This window comes from Pungitius pungitius, chromosome 4 (genome assembly GCF_949316345.1).
Source record: "Pungitius pungitius chromosome 4, fPunPun2.1, whole genome shotgun sequence".
Lineage (NCBI taxonomy): Eukaryota > Metazoa > Chordata > Actinopteri > Perciformes > Gasterosteidae > Pungitius > Pungitius pungitius.
The window spans coordinates 24343218-24367033 of record NC_084903.1 but is presented as its reverse complement, the minus strand read 5'-3'; the positions used below and the strand labels follow the sequence as shown (position 1 = coordinate 24367033).

General features: G+C 43.8%; 1 protein-coding gene across 1 annotated transcript; it reads left to right on the top strand.

Moving 5' to 3' along the window:
* Nucleotides 1-4204: 4204 nt before the first annotated feature.
* Nucleotides 4205-20337, top strand: LOC119196003 (scavenger receptor cysteine-rich type 1 protein M130-like; the record flags this gene model as incomplete). Its single annotated transcript, XM_062562032.1, has 5 exons — nt 4205-4304; nt 8424-8738; nt 8832-9116; nt 17306-17520; nt 20209-20337. Coding segments are annotated over 5 exons (1044 nt in total), but the record flags the coding sequence as incomplete, so codon positions are not given.
* Between the last annotated feature and the right edge of the window lie 3479 nt (nt 20338-23816).

Below are 23816 nucleotides of genomic sequence, written 5' to 3'. Positions count from 1 at the left end.
GGGTTTTAGATTTTCAATTGAGAAAACTAAATATATGTGTTTTACTAAGAGGAAAATATACGAAAATATAACCTTGAAGTTGTATGGTAAGAATTTGGAAAGGGTGCAAGGCTTTAAATTTCTTGGTGTGGTATTTGATCCTAGACTTACGTGGAGGAACCATGTGGCAAGTATAGTAGACAAATGTAAAAAGGTAATGAATGTAATGAGATGCCTGGCTGGAACAGAGTGGGGAGCAGACGTAGTCTCCTTGAAGCAAATATATATATATTTAATTAGAGCAAGAATTGAATATGGGTGCTTGGTGTATGGATCTGCAGCCAAGTCAGTGCTAGCCAGATTAGATGTAATCCAAGCTAAGGCATTGAGAATATGTACAGGAGCCGTGCGAACTTCTCCAGTATGTTCATTGCAGGTAGAAGCAGGAGAAATGCCATTAGATCTGCGAAGAAAGCAGCTTCAGGCGAATTATTGGGTAAATCTGATGGGTCAAAAGGGGGATCACCCAGTGAACAGTACAATTCAGACAAGCTGGGAAAGAGAGATGGCAAGACTGTCAAGTTTTGGATGGACAGGGGAGGCAGTGGCACAGGAAATGGCTATAAAAGATAAGAACTTTTGCCCAGGGGTAATGTGGCCAGCAGTTCCTATATGGCTATTAGAGGCCCCAAAAACCGATTTAGAGATACTTAAAATTAAGACGGATAATCCTGAGGCAAATTTAGTATATGCAGTCCAATGTCAGATAATGGAGAGATATCAGGAACATATTAGCATTTTTACAGATGGCTCGAAAGATCAAACAACCGGTGCCACAGGAGCAGCTTTTATTATTCAGAGGTGGAAGGTCCAAGATTTTAAGAGAACGTCAAATTTTTTAAGTGTATTCACAGTGGAATTATATGCAATCTTGATGGCAGTGCAATGGACTGAGCAGATTCAGAACCAAAAAGTATTGATATGTAGTGACTCTGTGTCAGCTATCAGTAGTATCGGGAAAGGGTCGTCAAAGAGGCGGCAAGACCTTGTATATGAGATTTTAATAGCAATTAGAGATGCGAAAAGGAGAGGGGTAGAAATTTCGTTTATGTGGGTTCCAGCTCATGTAGGCATTACATATAACGAAAAGGCTGATAAATTGGCGAAAAGGGCTGCTCAAAAAGAGGCTATAGAGGTAAATTTAAATCTATCTAAGGCAGAAGGTAAAAGTGTAGTGTGGCAGGAAACAATGCTAAAGTGGCAGCAAGTATGGGAGCAGGAAGCCAAAGGGAGGCATCTATTCAGGGTACATGCTACGGTTAATATCAATAAAAGCAGAGGGGGGAGCAGTCGTAAAGAGCAGGTTATTATGGCTAGAATGAGAATTGGACACACAGGATTGAACAGCACTTTATATATTATTGGAAAGCATCAGAGTGGCCTGTGCTCATGTATGGAACCTGAGACAGTGGAGCATGTGTTGATGTTGTGTAGGAAGTATGATCGGCAAAGGCAGGAGCTATTCTCAGGACTGAGAGAAATTGGCGTGGAAGATCTAACTCTGGAAAATATTCTAGGAGTAAGCGAGTGGGGAAAGAACTGTCTTTTTAAATTTTTAAGAGATGCTGGAGTGTATGACAGAGTGTAAAGTAATAGTGGGATAGGCCCATAGATGGCAGCAATGCAACTTATTGGATGCCGGCTGCCGTAAAATCCCAAAGAAGAAGAAGAAGAAGAAGAAGCCTAGTTTGTACTTCTGTGTTTTCAGAGAAACACAAGGACTCGCACACAGAGCCCCTTGCTGCCTTTTCACCCCTCTTGCTGCTTTCCTGCATCGACACATTTTTATAAACTTGCGTCAAAAGCTTTGCGAGCCTCACGCAGCTCGCAGGGCTGTGATTGGTCTGCTGACTGCATCCTTTCAGGAGGCTCACATTTCTGGTTTCATAGCATCATTCCATTATGAAAATGACGTTTTTTCTCAAGAAAATGAATCAGTTTAAAGAGTTTTTGTCTGAAGAAATCCGTAAATATGAACACTGATACAACCCGTCATTGGGGGGACTGTAAGGACGTGATGATGGCCTCCGATTCATGGAGGGACATCTCTGCACACGTCGGTTTGCCAGTTGATGGGTGAACAAAGTTGGAGGAAAATACGGAACAAATATGTCCATGAAAGAAAAGCCATGAAAAGCAGTCTGATAAATAAATAAACAAACCAACGAGTTCCACACAAAGACGTCACTCTGTAGGTCGTCTCCAACAAAACACGTGACTCCACCTGGTGGTCTGGAGGTGAATTGCTTTGCAACACGTTCAAACCTTTTAGAATCATGAAGTGAAACGAGTCCATCGACACAAGAAGCAGAAGCAGAAGCAGGTTCCAGCCTTCCAGTGGTTGACCTTCATCTACTGGTCCAGGATCAAGTTGACCAATACTGGAGCTTTGAGTCAAAGCCTCCACTGAGGTGATGAAGTATGAATAGAAAGCTGTAAGAATTACAACTTCATCCTATGTGAGGCCCTTCAATTCTAAGTTGAGTTATGTTTAAAAAATGAAGAAACTCCGGACGGACTGAAGACATCGTGGAAGGAAAAGTTTAAATTTAAAAGTATTTAAAAAAAGAAAAGTTTATAAAAGGAGGATTTAATTTATTTAGGAAGGAGACGAGTGATCCAACAGAGCAGAAGAGTCACTTGTAACGTTAGGTTAACTGATATAAATGTTATAAAATAATTAGGGCTGTCAAAAATAGCGCGTTAACGGCGTTAATTAGCTGTTTGTTGTTAATTACGTCAATTTTTTTGACGCATTTCACGCATGCGCAGTGTGACAAATTATTCAGGTCCGGAAAGAACCTCTTCTTCTAGGGAATGCACTTCATCCTATACAACACATTACTGCCACCTGCAGGCATATGTCAGGCCGTCAGGTTCAGCAAGTTGTTTGCGCCAGAGACCCGCTCCCCCCCCCCCCCCCCCCGTTCTCGCGCAGCAGAACAGAGAAGAAGAAAAGCTCCGCCCAGCAGAGCAAGAGCAGCGCTGTTCTGAAACATGCGGAGGAAGAGAAACCAATGCGATCTAAATCCTCCCGGGTATGGGAATATTTCACACTGAAGTGGGGGTGGTAGCGGATTTCTTTGCAGCGCCAGTCGTTCTAATCGCCGCGCTCGACTTCAAGGTGTAACCTTTATTATTGTTCGGTCTGAAACGGCGCGCCCAGTGACGGGTGGTGCAGCAATATTGTTGTTCGGGTGGAAATCGGGAGAAAGGTCGGTCCGGGAGATTTTCGGGGGGGGCTTTGAAACATCGGGAGGGTTGACATGTCTGGTCATGTCTGGTCATCGCAGGAGCACAAACTCACAGCAGAGTGGGATAAACTGCAGAGGCTCGAGACCCTTCTAGAGCCATGCAGGGAAATCAGTCTGTAACTTATCAAATAACATTGATTTGATTATTTTCTGGAATGAATTAAAAAATCAAATATCAATAACATATATTTATGTAAAAAATAATAATTATGATAATAATAATGATAATTATGTATCTGTGTCCTGTTATTTATCTTTAGTATGCATTTCAGAAAGAAAAAATGGTTAGGATTCAGGTGTGATTAATCATGATTAATCCACTGAAAATTCTGATTAATTTGATTAAAATTTTTAATCATTTGACACCCCTAAAAATAATACATAACATCACATTTTAGTTCATGAAATCACTTAAGTTACAGATTCAGTGGGTAGATCCCCACTTAGCAACAGATGTCTTTAATGTGTCTCTCTCATCTTCTGTCTTCTCTCCAGACTCCATCAGGCTGGTGGGTGGGTCTGGTCTGTGCTCAGGCAGACTGGAGGTGAGGTCTAACCAGTCTAACCAGTGGTCCTCAGTGTGTGAAGAGGACTTTGACCAGCAGGGTGCAGAGGTGGTCTGTAGGGAGCTTGGCTGTGGGGCTCCTTCAGTCCTCCAGGGGGCGCTCTATGGAGAAGTGGAGGCTCCAATGTGGACCAAAGGGTTCCAGTGTGGAGGCCATGAGTCTGCTCTCCTGGACTGTAGAAGCTCAGGCTCAGAGAGAAACACCTGCTCACCTGGTAAAGCTGTTGGACTCACCTGCTCAGGTAGAAGAGGAGCTGCAGCTTTGATCTGCTTCATTTCTGTTCTACTGAAACTCACTTTGTTCTTCTACTGACGACTCTCTTGTTTAGGTTCAGAACCTGTGAGGTTGGTGGGAGGAGCCAGTCGCTGTGAAGGAACCCTGGAGGTGAAATATCAAGGAGAATGGAGACCAGTAGATTACGATGAATGGAACCTGAAGGCAGCAGATGTTCTCTGTAGAGATCTGGACTGTGGCTCTGCTGTTTCTATCAGACACAGAGTGGAGTCCTCACAGAGATCTGTGTGGAGGATTCAGTTTAACTGTGTTCATTCTGGATCTGCTCTGAGGGAGTGTTTATGGTCACAATCCTCTTCCTCCATGCTGGATCTCACCTGCTCAGGTAAGTCCATCAGTGACATCATCTATGTGTCATGTACTTCCTGTGTGTTGGTCCAGTCCCTCCCTCACTACACACTGTGAATCTATCACCTCTCTGAGGAGGCTCTCTCCCTTCATGAGCCTTCACCTGTCCCTTCCTCATCCAGTGGACCTTCAGGTTCCACGTGGTCGGCTTTCTAACAGGACTTTCTGCATGTTTACCTCTACTGGCTCAGCACCTGGTGATGCTGAAGTGGAGACATGTTTCTTCATCAGGGTCAAGGCCCATCTTCTGAGGTGTGGATAGTTGTGTTCCATCAGTCAGTCCCATAACTCTTCATTCATACCAGAGAGAATCTCTTTCTATTCCACCTTGTGACCTATGAAACAAAGCTAAGAGGAGGAGGAGATCACCTGGACTGACACTCTGACCCATGTGATCCAACATTTAGAGACTCAGAAGGTGAACTGAAGCCAGACTGTAGGAGTTAAATGTGAGAGGCGTTATTACAGGTACAATGATGCCTCCCACATGTTTAATATAACTTCATATCACAAGTTACTTACATATTCTCTGTAATAAACATTTAAACCAGCAGGGTTATTTGTACCTGTGAAACATCACTATGAGCACATTTCAATAGTTAATTATTTATTCATTTATTTTGCAGGGACTGTGCACACTAATCAACAGGTGTACTGTAAGTTAGTCAGAGGCTCATTTACATCTGCTGTCCTCAACCAGATGTTTTTAAGGCCTCCTAAAATAAAATGAATATTTCAAATCTTGACAGAAAATGTAATTAAAATTCATAGAAAAATGGACACAACGTACAAACAAAACCATCACACAGCTAAAGAAGTAGTTAATTATTTATTCATTTATTTTGCAGGGACTGTGCACACTAATCAACAGGTGTACTGTAAGTTAGTCAGAGGCTCATTTACATCTGCTGTCCTCAACCAGATGTTTTTAAGGCCTCCTAAAATAAAATGAATATTTCAAATCTTGACAGAAAATGTAATTAAAATTCATAGAAAAATGGACACAACGTACAAACAAAACCATCACACAGCTAAAGAAGTAGGACAATAGAGTAGAGCGACCATAAGAGGCTGCAGCCTGCAGGCAGAACACACACACACACACCTACAGGGGAAGCACACACACAGTGAACCACTGAAGCACATGACACACACACACACACACACACACACACACAAAGAACAACACAAATGCACAAATAGCAGAATGCAGCAGGACAGACAGCACACCTGATCCTGAAGGTCACGTGAAGGTCTGGTACGTGTTGCAGCGTTCCACCAGTGGGCCGCCTTCACACAGAATGACCTCTTGACCTGTGTGAAATAACACCATCTCCTCTTGAAGCAGATCTACTGAGTCTGCTGCTCTGACTGCTTTGTGGAATCAAATCACCATTTTAAACCAGACACACATCAGTGGATCTAATGAGCTTAGATATCCACATAAATGTCCAATATAAATATCATATAATAAGGTTATATATGTTGAGATGAACGTAGTTTGTTGTGTGTTGAGGAAAGACTCAAAAGCCCCACTAAACTCCACACTTTGAATTCTTCTGGATGAAATGTCCTGTTTTCATCCACGTCCTGGTTGTGTGTCCTCACGCCGTCCTGTGTGCGTCGCAGCTGGGTGGCCATGTTAACTTTGTTAGTTCTTGAGTGAGCAGAGAACTGGTGACAGATTCAGAGACGTCTTGAATAGAGAAACTGGTCGTAGTGACCCTTTGGCCTGTCAGAAAGTAAGGTCCCTGTCGCTGGTGGGAAGTTCGTTTTGACGCATGAAATAATCCTGGAGACGTCTCCAATAGTCTTTGTCCTTTATTTTGATCTCCAAACATACACCTCAGTTTTGTGAAAGTCCACCTTTCCTTCACATAAATGAAAAGAATACAACACTCCTGACACCATGAAGGGATCCGAACACATTCTTCACGTCTCTCTTCTACGCTGACTGTTCCACGCTCACCTTCCACCTTCCACACTCTCACTCACACAACTATTGGCCTCCAAAGCACCAACACCTGTGGCAGGTAATCCTTCTGATTATATGCACCTTGTCATTGAAACATAGCTCCGCCCCCTTAAGTGGTGGGAGTGTTAACTTATAAATATAAAAACAGAAGCCGAATATTGTTTAATATTATTTATTACAAATGGGTCTAATCCGACCCCACACACACACACATTGCAGGCTCCGAGCGCCCCGAGTCACCCTGTGAAACACACCGCGGTCAAACCCGCTTAACACGGCACAGCACACCTGTGTATAAGGCCAACCCCCCTCCCCCCCCCAGTTCACACCATAGGTCAGGGTTTGCCCGGAGCGCTGCATGAAGTGTACCTTGAAATGTGGGGAAAGTGATCAGAAAACAAACAAACACTTAAAGTGGTTAGTCCGCTCTGTCTAAAACAAAATACAATGGACCAGGAGCGGACTAACCGCTGAAAACTAACAAAAGGACAGCAGGTAGCGGGATAACAACTGAAACACAAGGATACACAATTACCAACAACTAACTTTAATTCATACTTTAATTTAATTAAAAAACCCACTCTCACACCCATTCGTTCCCTCTTTGCCCGGATCGGTGCCTCTCCTCCCGATCCTGTCATGCAAACTCCATTAAAACCTTTTCATCCATTAATACATATGAAAGAACAAATATATTTACAAAGAGAGAATGGAGCTTTCTCTCCACTACTGGGGGCCCAACCATACCGTGGGGGCCCACCAGGAAACTGGCACTTCATGGCAAAGTGCCACTTCCCCTTTTATAGGTGCACCACCTTGACCCCACAGCGCCCCCCCATGGTGCCACCTGCTACAGGAGGTTAACAATCAAACAACAACAAAAGCCTAGTTTGTACTTCTGTGTTTTCAGAGAAACACAAGGACTCGCACACAGAGCCCCTTGCTGCCTTTTCACCCCTCTTGCTGCTTTCCTGCATCGACACATTTTTATAAACTTGCGTCAAAAGCTTTGCGAGCCTCACGCAGCTCGCAGGGCTGTGATTGGTCTGCTGACTGCATCCTTTCAGGAGGCTCACATTTCTGGTTTCATAGCATCATTCCATTATTAAAACTCATTAAAAAATAAATATGAACACTGATACAACCCGTCATTGGGGGACTGTAAGGACGTGATGATGGCCTCCGATTCATGGAGGGACATCTCTGCACACGTCGGTTTGCCGGTTGATGGGTGAACAAAGTTGGAGGAAAATACGGAACAAATATGTCCATGAAAGAAAAGCCATGAAAAGCAGTCTGATAAATAAATAAACAAACCCACGAGTTCCACACAAAGACGTCACTCTGTAGGTCGTCTCCAACAAAACACGTGACTCCACCTGGTGGTCTGGAGGTGAATTGCTTTGCAACACGTTCAAACCTTTTAGAGCCATGAAGTGAAACGAGTCCATCGACACAAGAAGCAGAAGCAGAAGCAGGTTCCAGCCTTCCAGTGGTTGACCTTCATCTACTGGTCCAGGATCAAGTTGACCAACACTGGAGCTTTGAGTTAAAGCCTCCACTGAGGTGATGAAGTATGAATACAAAGCTGTAAGAATTACAACTTCATCCTATGTGAGGCTCTTCAATTCTAAGTTGAGTTATGTTTAAAAAATGAAGAAACTCCGGACGGACTGAAGACATCGTGGAAGGAAAAGTTTAAATTTAAAAGTATTTAAAAAAAGAAAAGTTTATAAAAGGAGGATTTAATTTATTTAGGAAGGAGACGAGTGATCCAACAGAGCAGAAGAGTCACTTGTAACGTTAGGTTAACTGATATAAATGTTATAAAATAATACATAACATCACATTTTAGTTCATGAAATCACTTAAGTTACAGATTCAGTGGGTAGATCCCCACTTAGCAACAGATGTCTTTAATGTGTCTCTCATCTTCTGTCTTCTCTCCAGACTCCATCAGGCTGGTGGGTGGGTCTGGTCTGTGCTCAGGCAGACTGGAGGTGAGGTCTAACCAGTCTAACCAGTGGTCCTCAGTGTGTGAAGAGGACTTTGACCAGCAGGGTGCAGAGGTGGTCTGTAGGGAGCTTGGCTGTGGGGCTCCTTCAGTCCTCCAGGGGGCGCTCTATGGAGAAGTGGAGGCTCCAATGTGGACCAAAGGGTTCCAGTGTGGAGGCCATGAGTCTGCTCTCCTGGACTGTAGAAGCTCAGGCTCAGAGAGAAACACCTGCTCACCTGGTAAAGCTGTTGGACTCACCTGCTCAGGTAGAAGAGGAGCTGCAGCTTTGATCTGGTTCATTTCTGTTCTACTGAAACTCACTTTGTTCTTCTACTGACGACTCTCTTGTTTAGGTTCAGTACCTTTAAGGTTTGTGGGAGGAGCCAGTCGCTGTGAAGGAACCCTGGAGGTGAAATATCAAGGAGAATGGAGACCAGTAGATTACGATGGAATGAACCTGAAGGAAGCAGATGTTCTCTGTAGAGATCTGGACTGTGGCTCTGCTGTTTCTATCAGACACAGAGAGGAGTCCTCAGAGAGATCTGTGTGGGGGATTGACTCTGACTGTGTTCAGTCTGGATCTGCTCTGAGGGAGTGTATAACATCAACTTACTCTTCCTCCATCGTGGATCTCACCTGCTCAGGTAAGTCCATCAGTGACATCATCTATGTACTGTCTGTCTGTCTGTGACATCACTTCCTTATTGAGGGTCCGTCTCTTTTAATGAAGGGTAAACATGACCTGTCTTCATCTCTCTGTTACAGACCTGCTGCTTCAGCCAATCATCTCTGTGTCCTCCTCCATGTACGGGGTCTCCGAGGCCCAGCAGCAGGGGGCTCAGGTGCTCAGGGGCTCCACCTTCATCATCTGCTGCTCCATCCAGCCACAGTACCCAGGAGGCTCCTTTCAGCTCATCTTCCTCTCCTTCAACTCGGCACACAACTACACCGAGCCAGCTGTCAATCACTCTGCCCACTTCCTGTTTCCTGCTGCAGAGCCCGCCCACCAAGGAAGCTACAGATGTGTTTATCACCTCTATGTTTTTTCTCATAACTTCTCCTCTGAGAGCCGTCTGCTCTCTGTCTCTGTGGAAGGTAAGCTGACTGTTCACATGCAGCTTAGTGGAAGATGATTGGTCCAAACGGACTGAAGATGATCAGCTGACCACAGAGTCCATGCATGATGTTTCTGGAAGGACTTTGACTCCTGTCATTGTGTTACACATGTCAAAGAGTAACCAAACCTAAACAACAGCTAAAAGGGGTCAGCTAACAATATGCTGTAAGACGGAGCGGTTTGGTTACCATGGTAACTCTGGTCCTCTGAGAACTGAACATGAGTTTATGGTTTCATTCTCTAGTTTCAAGACTTCAATACAGAATAATGTTTATTTAGTAAATTATGGACCATTTAAATTCAAACAGACCATAAAGCAGGTGATGCTGTAGGGCGGGGCTACACACTGATTGACAGGTCTCTAATACACCATTGAGCAGGGGATGCTTTAGGGCGGGGCTACACACTGATTGACAGGTCTCTAATACACCATTGAGCAGGGGATGCTTTAGGGCGGGGCTACACACTGATTGACAGGTCTCTAATACACCATTGAGCAGGGGATGCTTTAGGGCGGGGCTACACACTGATTGACAGGTCTCTAATACACCATTGAGCAGGGGATGCTTTAGGGCGGGGCTACACACTGATTGACAGGTCTCTAATACACCATTGAGCAGGGGATGCTTTAGGGCGGGGCTACACACTGATTGACAGGTCTCTAATACACCATTGAGCAGGGGATGCTTTAGGGCGGGGCTACACACTGATTGACAGGTCTCTAATACACCATTGAGCAGGGGATGCTTTAGGGCGGGGCTACACACTGATTGACAGGTCTCTAATACACCATTGAGCAGGGGATGCTTTAGGGCGGGGCTACACACTGATTGTCAGGTCTCTAATAGACCATAAAGCAGGTGATGCTTTAGGGCGGGGCTACACACTGATTGACAGGTCTCTAATAGACCATAAAGCAGGTGATGCTTTAGGGCGGGGCTACACACTGATTGACAGGTCTCTAATGGACCATAAAGCAGATGAACTGTTCAATCAGTGAATATGAAGTAAACACAGAGTAATACAGTGTTTGGTTCCATGGGAGCTGGTGGACTCATGGTGTCATGTGATCACTCTCCATGTGTGTGAGCAGATCCAACACCTCTCATCATCAAAGCGGTCCTCCTGCCTCTGATGCTGCTGGTGGTGAACGTTGGCCTTTACTTCTACTGTAAGGTACGGACACGCGTCTGTTGGACCACATGAAGCTCTGTGACTAGTCAACTGAAGACAGGTGCTGTCATGTCTCTCCAGACCACCAGGGGGCGGAAGCTGGGCAGACGGGAGGACTTTGAGCTGGATCATCATCACCTGGGTGTTCCTGCAGCTGAAGAAGAAGGAGCTCAGGGAGCAGAGTAGCTCCTCCAAGGAGCTCCTCTCACATCCAGATGGATTTGTAACACACAACCAGCATCAGCTCACTTTCATACGCATGAAGGCTGGAATATGATGTGACTTTATTAGAGCCTGTGTTTCTTCCTCTCTCTTCATACCTTCTGACTTCCTGTCTGTGCCTCTCAGCTCAAAGCCCATTGGTTCCTGCTCTAAAACACCTCACAGGTATAAAGTTGAATAAAGTAGACCTGAGATCAGGTTTAGCAGAGTCCAAGCAGCCTTAGAAACCAAAGACTATGAGGAACAATGTGAATGTGATGCATTAAATCAGACAGACATGAACCATTGACATCCATCTTCTACCTTCTGTACAATGAAAGTCAATGATGAGAACCTGCTGGTGTCATCAACAGATGTGATGACATCATCACTTCACCTCAGCTATCTCTACTGGGTCACATGACTCATTGATACAGATCCATACAGCTGGACTACATTTCAATAAAAACGATCATAATAATACAAATAAGAACAACAGCGCATCATAAAACTCTTACTTTAGTGAAACGCTTTCACTAATTTCACTTATTGTTCCACTGCAGGATTTTAGTTTGTAATTCAGGACTTAACTTTTATGCATATTTTACTGTTTTTAATTCATTTTATTGTTTTTAATTCATTTAAAATATCTTGTGTTTAAGGTTTTTTTTTAAGAACCTTAAAAGATTTTGCTTGAATCTTAAATTCTTCATGTTTAATTGAGGAAATTACCTTTTGCTTTTTCATGATTAATATTCATAAATATACTTCATTTTGTACTTTGCTTGAGCAGTTTAATTATTTCAGAAATAGGGATATTTTATTAGAAATATGTTTATTTACTTACTTTAGTAATCAATAAATATACTATTTGTTTTAATTAAGGATTTTGCCTTTTCCAAAAGAACATTGTCATTGTGGAGTTTGCTTTTTATATTTTAAGGATTTTACTTAATTTGCGAGAATATTACTTAAATTTATACTTTGTGATTTACTTAATTTTGTCTTAAAGCAATTTAAAAATTTTGCATAATAAAAGATTTGACTTAAATCCCAAGTATTGTGTTTATTTCTGTCAGTAATGGAATTTTAATTGATGATATTATGTTCTTAAGGGTCTTGCTCCTGAATAAGAATGTTGTAATTAATCAAACTAAACACACTTGTGTTCCACAGATACTTTTAGTACTAGTTCCACTCTAACAAAGTACTTTAAGAGTTGTCTGAATGAGGAAAAGAGGACAACTTGTGACCTTTAATCACCAAAAGCACACGTGAGCATCATGAGAAGGACTTTTCCCTCACATGTGCACACGTGTGTTCTAACACGCAACAAGCATCAGTTTTCATGTGTCATCACACAAAGAGATGAAATGATGAAGATCACTTTGATAAATGTGTCTGTGTCACCTGCTGTGTTCAAGGAAACAAAACCAGTTTAATAAAGTATGAGACGAGAGAACGAGAAGCTTTATGGTGATGATCACACATTCTGCTAATAATTAACACATTTATTCTGTGGCAAGTTCATTTCCTGCTTAGTAAGAGACACTCAAGTGTGAATGTGACTTTGTTAAATAATTCAAAATAATAAGGTAGCAAGTCTGAATTATGTTATAATTTGTTGGGTACTTTTAATAAAAAACACTATTTTAAAAACCACTGTAACCCATTTAGTTCTTTTCACCTCCTGTGACCTCTGACCTCGATCTCCCCACGATGACACGTGGTTAACGAGGGCTGAAATGATGACTGACGGACACACGGATGTTCCCATGATGCATCTCACTCGTTCATCTCTCCAGTAAACTGGTGTTTGTACAATATTTCCTCCTGACTTTAGAGCGACAGAGTGAGTCACATCCAGCATTCGTAGCTGTAGCTGCTGAACATGATGCGTCATGTGAAGGTTCCTTTTACATCATTGTGTCCGTGGGTTTTCCTCCTCATCAGGAAGCAGGAAGTGTTTCACCACTGAAGCACTTCCTGGAAACCAGTAGTTTTACTGGCCATTTCAATGCCATCATCTGGCTCCTAGCAAAGGTCACATGTCACGTGACCCTGTGATTCCATCGCTGTGTCTCTACACCAGAGGTCACTGACTGGTGGACCGCGGTCCGGATCCGGACCCTGAAGATAAGACCTTGTGGACTCATTGGTTCCCAGTTTAAACTACTCTCTAGTTCTTGTCTCACTGGTTGACTTCATCTATGTGACTGGTGGTGAGGACCCACACGTCCTCACGGGGACTCTGAGTAACACACAGAACACACTGCACATCTGATGCTTCACTTCACACACATTTATTGGAGCAACAACACTCGAATAAACCGAGTTCTTCCCAGAAAGACACCAACGAGGCGGCGATGCAACACGTTAGTTTGGACATTTCCTTCAGTCCTCACTACGTCCCTCTCCTCCTGGTGTCCCACTGTTGTCCTCCTCGTCCTTCACCAGCCCACCTCTCTGCTGTGTTGACTCTGTTGTGTCTCCCTCATTGTGACCACGCACCTGATGGTCCTGATGTTCTCCAATGTTCTGCCTCTATCTGCTGTGTTGATGCTGGACTAACTGGCTCATTCATCAGTTCATTCTGTCTCGCTGGCCGTCCCCTTCTGTCTCCTAGCGTCTACACGTGAGACCTTTGTCCCACAGCTGCTGTCTCTGCAGCATCTCGTCCTGAACCTTCTGCAGCCCTCAGTGTCACAACGAGTCCTGTCTCCATGTCTGTAGAGGCCCCAACACATTTCCATGGATGTGTTAAGACACTACAGGGCGAACGGGGGGACATGTCCACTGTCCAGTGAGTGTCTTTAAGTCATATTTAATCCGAGCTCTGCATATAATCACCAAGGTCCATTTCCTTGCATTTCATCACATGTTGTGGTTACAGTATGAGACGCCACCTGGATGCAGACACGTTGACTGGCTGCTTCCCATCATCACCTGTTCCCATTAGCAGGCACTTACTCACGTGCAGGTTCATGGTCATGTGCCCCTTGTGTTCATGTGGAGGAACTGCATGTCCCAATTCACCCGGTGTTTCCCTCAAGAAGAACAAAACCACCAAAACCGGCATCATGGTTCCAACAACATCTCCTCAACCTTTGCTCCTCACCCTCTCTGTCTGAGGGCCTCCTGCTGGCTTCTCCTCTCCCTCCATCAGACTGTGACTCATCTACATGTATGACTATAGACACATCCCTACCTACACAATACCCTAGAAAGGACTAGAACATGAGGACATGTGTCAGCGCTCGTCATTAGCACACACCTACACACACACACATGTATCATCACACAATCCCCCCCCCCCACTGCAGATGTTCTCTTGTTACAGCATCACGGTCCAATGAGTCCTCTCTGAGGCCTTACCGCTCAGTGCTCTTTGCCACCAGGTAACTTAAGGGCCCCCCCACTGGGCTCCTGTCAGAGGCCCCTCACTGGACACACACACACGAGTAGATGAGCCCCCTCCTGTGGAGACGTCTGTAGCGTTTACTCAACAACACGTCGTCCCACAAAGCGTCCAGTCAGTCCTCACCGTTTAAATGTAGACGTCCATCCAACCTGCAACCTGCCGCCTCAATGAACGCACCGAGCACCATTCATCAGCAGGACTCACTTCTACTGGGGGGGGGCAATATTGTTACTTCACACAAACACTCTGTACAAACACAAAGTCCACCCTCCTTTGGTCCAGTGCCGTACAGAGAGAACTTGCTGCTGTTTTGCCATTTTATATTTTGTAGTCTTGTGTTTTCTTTGGTTTACTCTCTGCTGTTTTCCTCAGTTGTTTGTTGTGTTCAACTTGCTTGGTTTTTAGAATCTTAACCCTGTTTTAGTGATTTGCAAGAAACAAGAAAGTACAATTTCATCAAATATGCAGACGCACGCATAAATAAATGTGGAAATGTAGAACAGAAACGTAGAAATAAATATATGATACAGACCTATAAATAAATAAATGAAGAAATGTAGGATAACTGAAATGTAGAAATAAATTAATGGTATGTATTTGTTTATGACCTGTTTTATTATCAACTTTGATTAATTTATTCATATATTTATCTTCACATTTATTTATTTACACATTAATTAATACATTTATTCATTTATGTACACATTTATTTATTCCTGTATTTATTTATACATTATGTATTTATACTTAAGTCATTTTTTGTCCTCCATACAAAACTGAACAGCCAAAGCAACCGTTTGCTGGCTAAGACAACATTTTGTGTGCTGACAAAACTTTCCGTTTAAAACGGGTATTTATGAATTTCTGTTCAGCTAATTACACAAATGCACGTTAAGTTACCTTAATTAACACATGGTTGGATGATTGGTTAATAATTAGTAGTGAAAACGCTGAAAAGGACGAGCTCAAGCACAAGATTACAGGAGTTTACAAAAGGCTTTTCCTGTGAATGACCCCCCCCCCATTAACGCTCCTAAAAGATGACAAGTCTAGACACAGTTTCCTAGTTCGTGCAGTATTTAGTTCCAATAAAAATATTGTTTAAAATTAACATCTCACACTAACATCAGTGATTTAAGTTAATATTCATGCGCTATCAATGGCAAATGGGTTGTCATGATTTACTCAGTTCTACTTGAAAATTATTTATGAGCTGAGAATTACACACTCAGCAATAGAGAAACTATAAAACGCCAAGTTTATAGTCTAACGTTAGCTTACTAACAGCTTAGCAAGCAAACTTGGCCATCAACAATAGCTTTTTAAATCACTTAAAACTACTGCAGCAAAGTAAACCATGTGTACGATTTATCAAGTTTCCTATTCAAGATTAAATTTAACAAACGATGAATACAAGCAGGATGAAACGTTCTTACCTTGGCAGCTCCTGATCCAAAATGGAGTGTTCTTGTGTCACTGTAGAACAGGGCTATTCATGTGGCGGCCCGCGGGCCACATCCGGCCCGAAGGCAACCTCAGAGTGGCCCAGCCCGTAGTTCCGCAATAGACAGTACAAAAGGGAAAATAGGGTCCCGCCAGCGATATTTTCACTCCACTATGGCCACGCCAAGACCCGCCCTTCAATAGCATTCACACACTACGATTGGCCAGGTGTCCGTGTACAGGTCCCATCCCCTGACTGCTTCGTAGGGCGGGGCTTGGCGTGGCCATAGTGGGATTGGTTATTCTGCGTCCCGCCAAAACTACCAACATGTAAACAATGCAGAGCGTGCTGTGCCGGCAGTAGCCTACATTACTATCAATATGTCTTTCTCAACACTGAAACGTAAAATCCGTCGGTTTAACCCTGCCTGGACTGACAAATACTTGTTTATTTTACCGCCACATCCAAATGCCAAACCGATGTGTTTAATTTGTAATGAGTGCGTTGCAGTACTTAAAGATTACAATCTGCGGCGGCACCACGCTGAAAAACACCAGACTTTCCGCACCAATTTTCCCGAGGGATCTCAAGAGAGGGCTGCAAAAGTGCAGAGTTTGATTGCATCTTACAACCGGAGCAGTGTTACTATGGTACGGTCATTTACAGCCCAAGAGCTACCGCAGCATCCCTTCGTGTTTCCTGGATATTGGCAAAAAAGAAAAGGCCATTCACAGACTCTGAAACCGTGAAGGACTGTATGCTGGCCAGCGTGGATCAGGTGATAAATGACGATAAAATGAAAACGAGCGTGGCATCTGCTATAACAAACATACCCCTGTCAGATACTTCCAACAGTCGGAGAGTTGAAATTCTTGCTGCAGATGTGTATGAAACGATGTTAGGAGACCTGAGGAAAGCTGACACTATGTCTATAGCAGTCGATGAGTCCACAGACAAAACTGATACTGCTCAGTTGTGCATATATGTCCGTTTTTTTGACGGCAAATGCTTCCGAGAGGAGCTGCTCACCCTACTGCCGTTAGAAGGACACACAACTGGCGATATAGTCTTTGGGAAAATTTCTGCTTTTTTTAAAGACAATGGTCTGGATATGAAGTGTGTGTGCATGCTTGTGACAGATGGGGCTTTTGCATAATGACGTGAGGTGGCCGTCCAAAGGCAAAGCACTGGAGCGTTTCTGTGGTCTCAGAGAGGAGATCATAACTTTCCTCCGCAGCAGCAAGCAAAAAAAGGCAGAAACGCACTTGAGTCGTATACTGGACGACAACTTCATGGCTGATGCCTGCTTTCATACACCTGAATGATCTCAATTTGGGACTACAAGGCAGAGACAAAACTGTCATCGACCTTGTGGGACAGATGCGCGCATTCCAAGTTAAACTGGACCTTTTCGCAACTGATTTGAGCAGAATGCTCCATTTTCCGACACTCCGCAAATACATCTCATCCCCCGCAGAAATCACGGATGTGATGACAGATTTCATTGCGAGCCTGAAAAAGAACTTTGCTGGTCGATTGGATGGACTTGTTCTGCCCACAGAGGTGGCCGTTTTTGCCAGAGACCCGTTCACTGTTGCAATAGAAGGGGACTTATCCGCCCGGGCAAAGGACGTGGTTCCTTCCAGTGACGAGGGCAAATTCACACTCGAACTTGTTGACATGCAGTCATCGGTAACCATGACACAGCAGCTTTGCACTAACGGGCCCGCAATGTTTTGGACAGATGTCAACGTACATCAGTTCCCTAACATTAAGAAAGTAGCGATCGTCATCCTCAGTATGTTTGGATCAACATACACATGTGAGTCAGGTTTTTCACACATGAACTCCATAAAAAGCAACTGTCGTTGCTCCCTGATTGACGGACTGTCCATCAATGCCTCCGGATTTGCATTGACAACTTACGAGCCTAAAGTCACTGCTCTCGTTCAAAACAAAAAATGTCACTTCTCCCACTAAGTCAGCAGAGTAAATGTAGCCTAACTACATCAATATAATGTGGGATGTGTAAAATATGTTCCCTCAGTGTGCAGCTTGTGTAGTTAGTTAAAGTTGTGAATACTGTTGTTAGGATATTCCTTATCCACCCGAGTTGGTTGACTAGAAGAATCCACTACAGGAGATTAGTTAAAAAGTTTAACATTTATTTAGAAGAGAAAAAGTTGTACATGAGCAATTCTCCGCAGATATATCTGGAGACAATGAAATACGCATCGCAAGCAAATCCCTTCCAAAGTCCGCCTGCCTTCTGACTCTGACCTGTTTTAATCCCTCTGGTGCCCTTGAACGTTGGTTCAACCCAGTTCATCCTTCTGTAACAAACGCCTTCCCCGAACAATGAGTGTCTGGTACTCTCTCCTGCAGCCTTCGGCCTTGCTCTGAAAATGGGTTCAAACTGGCTCTCCCTTCGGTCGCAGGTGTTTTATCTCAGATAATATTTTATCTTCATTTATTCCTGTGCTCTCTCTTCCACCTTTCACATTGTCTGCCTTATAAGGACCGATCCGGTCACGCCATCTGTCCTACAAGCGGACATCTATTCTACAAGCTAAAAAGTAAATACAAGAAGACACACACAGAGAACCCCACATCTCACACTGTGCACTTTTTATTTTTATGCACTTTGAGATGTTCCTGCATGGGTCGAATTTGAGCAAGATGTTTATTTTATTTCAAAAGGAAACGTTTTATGTTGTTATTGTGAATTGCTTACTGTGCACTTTTTAGTTTTATGCACTCAGATAGGTCAGATATGTAGCCTAGGTAGGCCTAGGCAAGAGGTGCCTAGGTCAGTTTCTTTTCTTTTGTAAGTGGAAAAAGTAGGAGCTACCTCAGATTCTGTTCAGTTAGCTCTTTTGTTTTTTATGCACCCTTTGCTGTGCAAACTGACCAAAGTCAAAAGAGAAACAATTAATAAATGTTTTTCAATAAATTTGTTTGTGTTGGTTTTAAAATTTGCTTCGCCGCTGAAATGACCCAACTAACCTTTCTCGATTTAAAAATCTGGCCCAACTGGATTTGTAATTGAATAGCCCTGCTGTAGGCTCAGCCGCTGGTGGCTGCGTGGGGTTTCCTACGCGCTTTTGCAGGGGCCACACGTCTATACAGTTGAGTCAACTGCAAAATCTGTGTTGCTCACACTATTGCAGTTGAATTTATAAGTGGATCACCACTCAACTTTTTAGTTGAACTGACTTAGGGAAATTGAATGAACAAAAACCTCTTTTTTTTTTACAGTGTAGGATCTGCAGCCTTCCGGTCCGGCGTTCCTCTAATTAGTCTAAGTCCCTTGCATGCATGATTATATTTAATACTCTACAAATCCCCCTTTTCACACCTACTAGGTGAGACCTACTCATCGAGGAGGAATTCTACAGCGGACACGCTGCTTGTACTGGGGGGGCGGGCGTTTCTCCCTGGAGGGGGCAGTAACGTTAAAGCATCGAAGGCGTCTTAGCTCGCCTCCATTGGGGGTGAAGGCTCCTTCTCTTGTAACATTGGAAACTGGAGGGAACAGCGCTGCTGATCTCTTCAAAGGGATCACAACCAGACTCAGTCCAAGCCTCGCATGAGGAACCTGACCTGCGACCTGTGACTACCCGCCCACAAAGAGAGCGGCGTCCGCCAAGGATGCTGACATATGAGGAAGTGGGCAAGCCGTCTGTGGTGGGAGCATAAACATAAACACTTCAGTCAGGTCACACCTTGTGGCGCCCCTGGACTGTAAGGGACGTTGAAGTACAAGGCTGAATGAAGATGCACCCATGCACACACAAAAGAACTCAACGACACAAGAATATGGAAAACAAAGGTGTTTTTCAATGTGTAGATGTTCAATGTGTTGTTGAATGTGTAGTCCACTAAGTGCCTTGGTGCCCTAAAGGGAACAGAGAGTTTTAAGTTTACAGGCCGAGCATTTTGATGTAAATGTCAGGAACTGGAGAACGATAGATGGAAATAATAGAGGATTTGTGAATGATGATAATTTGTCCTTGCTGCCTCTGAGGCTGGCATAAGAGCGGTGATGACAGCAGCGCGCTACAAACGGCGGTGGCTACATCTAAGCTAGCTCCCGCGGAACCGGCTTCATCCGGTTCTCAGCAGAAGAACAACCGACAGTTGGCGCTGTTGCGCTGATGTGTGTTTTCATGTTTTACAGGAACCTTCAATGAACAAATAAAGGTGGATGAAGACACATCCAACGTGAGTCTTTGAGGGTGTTACACAAGCAGCAGGTGTTCCAGAAGGAGCCACGGGAACCAGCAGGTACCCACAGGTCCTACGACATCTACACTGATGGAGGTCACGTGCTCAGGCGTAACCGGCGTCACCTCCTGCAGACGTGTGAACGTGACGCAGACCGGGTACTTCCACCAAACAACCACCAGATGGAGCCTGAGGAAACTGAGCATCGATCCGTACAGCAAGACCCTGCAGGTTCAAAACAACCACGTGACTGCACTCCCACTAGATCAGGCCGCACAGTGAGGCCTAGAGACATATTGCACTTGTGATGCCCAACAGAAGAAGAACTGGAGGAGATGTTTATGAGAAATAAACATGTTTATGTTTGAAATACTTTAACTGATAATTGTCTATATGCAAATCATCAGAAATGTTTACTATCCCATTTGGCGAGTCCGTGTTTTAAGGGGCATTTGGGCGCCCTGGTCTCAGCATGGATGCCGTCTCCCCCTCACATGCAGCCTCCTCCTCCCCGACTCCTGTCCATCAGGTGGTGTGTTGTGGGACCTGCTTGTTGTGGGTCTTGCTGCGGATCGGCATGTGTTTGCCTCCCAATCCCCTCGTAACATTTGAAGTTTAGCGGCACGTAACGAGCCGTTTTATGGGAACCCAAACTCTTTGGTCCAGTACGGGAGACACTGCACGTGTTTCCCCGTGTTTCTGCTGCATCTTATACACAACTGGACCCGAGGGGTCCGTGTGTTTTGCGGCCCCATCTTTTAGTGGCGTGGACCCAACCGGTGATCTTATTACAACACAGTCGTCACCGTAAGGCGTAGTTTCTTTAAACAAGAACAACTTTGCAAAACCCCGACTCAAAATGCGTTTAGATGTCACCACGGTGTCAGTTACTTTAGTAGAATTCACATACTGCTCAATAACAACCGTCTTATTTTACCTGCGTAGTCGAGCGACCTGCGTCACCATCTCGGGGGATTTGTTCCGTGTGAAATCTTTATCGCACACAATCCGATCTACTTTCACATGAAATGACGCATTGGAAATATCCCAGAATCACGTACAACACTGAAAATAAAAATACCCAAATGCTAAAAATAATCGTCTCCCCCAAACTATAAAAACCACTTGATCAGTCATCCGTCTTCGTTATGGTACTTTTTACCCTTTTTCATAATTGGAATTTCAGTGTGTAGAAATAAATGATTTTTCTGTGGACACATGTGACGTCAATCAGGACTCCTTTGGTCTCCTTTGTCTCTTGTAAGGAGACATGAGGCAGGATCTTCAGCTGGTGATCCTGGAAAAGGCCTCTTCCTCCGTCCCAAGAGCCTGATGGACGGTCAGCGCGTCCTGTTTGTGACCCAAATTGTTGTGGAATGTTTCAATAAAAGTAGTTTGGGAGAAGAGAAGGATTTGTTTCTAGTCTTGATGAACGATCAAAGGCCTAAAAGTCCTTTTCTTGCTTCCAAGCAGGAGGTCAAACACACAAACCCGTATCACGGTGCTCTGTGGAGATGGCGTCTCCCAGCAGTCAAAGCGCTGAGTTTTTATTCACACACACGAAGGTCATCCCCAGCGGCAGGTGGCCACGAGAGGCTTGGAACCCTAAACACTAAACCATCTGGGAGCAGATGTGAAAAGTCACAAAGCAAGTGAGGAATGAACCGAGGTCCAGTCGAGGTGACAGAGTGGCTTTGTTTGAGCGTTTGTGTGAAAGCACGTTGACTCGCCTCCTTCCTTCCTACACGGCTGCAAAAGGACACTTTGGAATCATCCTGCTTTTCACACATTGCTTCAATACAGACAATTATCACTCTTTTAGCATGAGACCATGTTAGAACATATTTGACCACGTCGGGGAGTCTGAAGTCCACCAGCTTCCAGTCCGAGCCGCTCCATCCACTTTGCATCTAGAGGCCCAACGGGAGGCGCTGAGGTCATTTCAACATGGGGGAGCTTCTCATTTAGAACACTTCATGAGATGAAGATGATTCTGGATTCAATGCTTCATTCAGAAAGGTACATATAAATGGCATATAAATGTTTAAAACCCACTAAAAAATAAGAATTCCAAACTGAAATGTCAAAAGTTTATTTTCATGTTAAAATACAAACATGTTTTCCATAAAGAAACATTTGTTGATGTGTTAAACTTTTCTTGAGAAACTCTTCTTAGATCTTGTTCTGGTACTTTCCTGCTCTACACTCACACAGGAAGGAGGCTGGATGAGCTCACAGAGATGTTGATCAGCTGATTGACGGTCACATGGACCAATGGGTTCAGAGCTGAAAACCTCCTGCAGCTTGATGAAGAACTAAAGTTTAACAACAGAGAAACATGAAGCCGGTGAGCTGAGTGAGTCCGTTACACACAGACTGCACCAGTTATTGTCATCCACCCTAAAGTCTCCCATATGGACAAAGGGACACAAAATAAAACGGGTCAGAACCGAACCAGAACCGACATTATGGGTTCTCATCATGAAAAAAATGTGAATGGTTCACCTGGTTTGAAGCATTAGAGTCCTGGCTACAATATAAAATGATCTATTGGAAATACTCTCAAGGCAACTTTAGTCCGTGTAGTATTAATAAAATAAATACACGATGCAAATAAGTCCAACAATTTCTTTGATGCTAATGTTACCATAGCAACAAACACATCAAACAGATTCAGCAGATGACCCTGAATATAGTGATACAGTTTATATTAAACTATGCCAAACAAGAGTGTCTTATAGTGTATAATAAAGCATATATAATGATACATTTAAGTAAAAGATTTAAAAATGACTGTAGTCAATGTTTGCGGCCAATCAGAAACATGGAGCATGGACATTTAGTGTAGTGAGTGTGTGGGGAAGCTGTCACTTGGTCGTATTCAGTGAGATCAGACGACTCAGGCGAGTGGTGGAATGAAGCAGATCGGCCTACGGCAACCCGAGGAAGACAAAAACACATGATTTGACTTTCCCGTGTCGGGCAGTGAGGCCTTCACAAAAGCCTCCTCTAGAGTAGTTTATCCTCACTGTGTCACCGTGAGACACGTGCACTGTCCACACACAGGGACACATCACGTGCATGTGCTTTCTGCCTCGTGCCTCAATGTTTTACAGCATTTAAAGGGATTTTTTTAGAGGCAAGTCTCAGAATTCAAACTTTTTTTTTGCTGTTTAATATTGACATATTTATTCACCAGTAACATATAAACTCATTTTAACACATCATAGCACTCACTGTGGTTCTTCTTTATCCCCACAAATAAATGTCCATATAGTAGTTTAAGACTTTTTATCATGTTACATTTTTTGTGCCAAAAAGACGAAAAACATCCTGTGATTGGATCAGTTAAAGTAGAAGCAGGAAGTAGCTGCAGCTGATGCTGTTACAGCTACTTACTGATACCATCCATGTCATAGGAACATCTCTGGTCGTCATGGAAACGGGCCTCTAATCTTTAGGCGGTCAGCAGCTTCTTGTAAAATGAGATATGATCAGTTTCACAGAACTGCAGTTCAGGTTGTGAAACACAAAAGTCCTTCTCTTCATTAGTAAAGTAACACAAGCTAAGAAGGACTCTGATGTTGATCAGTAGGGAAACAGCAGCAAAGTGACCCATCAACACGTGTTCCCTGTTCCACCTCATGTTCTAGTGCTTTGGTCATGTGATGGAGAGCCCAGCATCTGTGCTCTGTAATGTCATTTACTCCATTATAACAGTGTTTCTGTGCATCAGGGTCCGATTGTGCTCATTAGGTTGT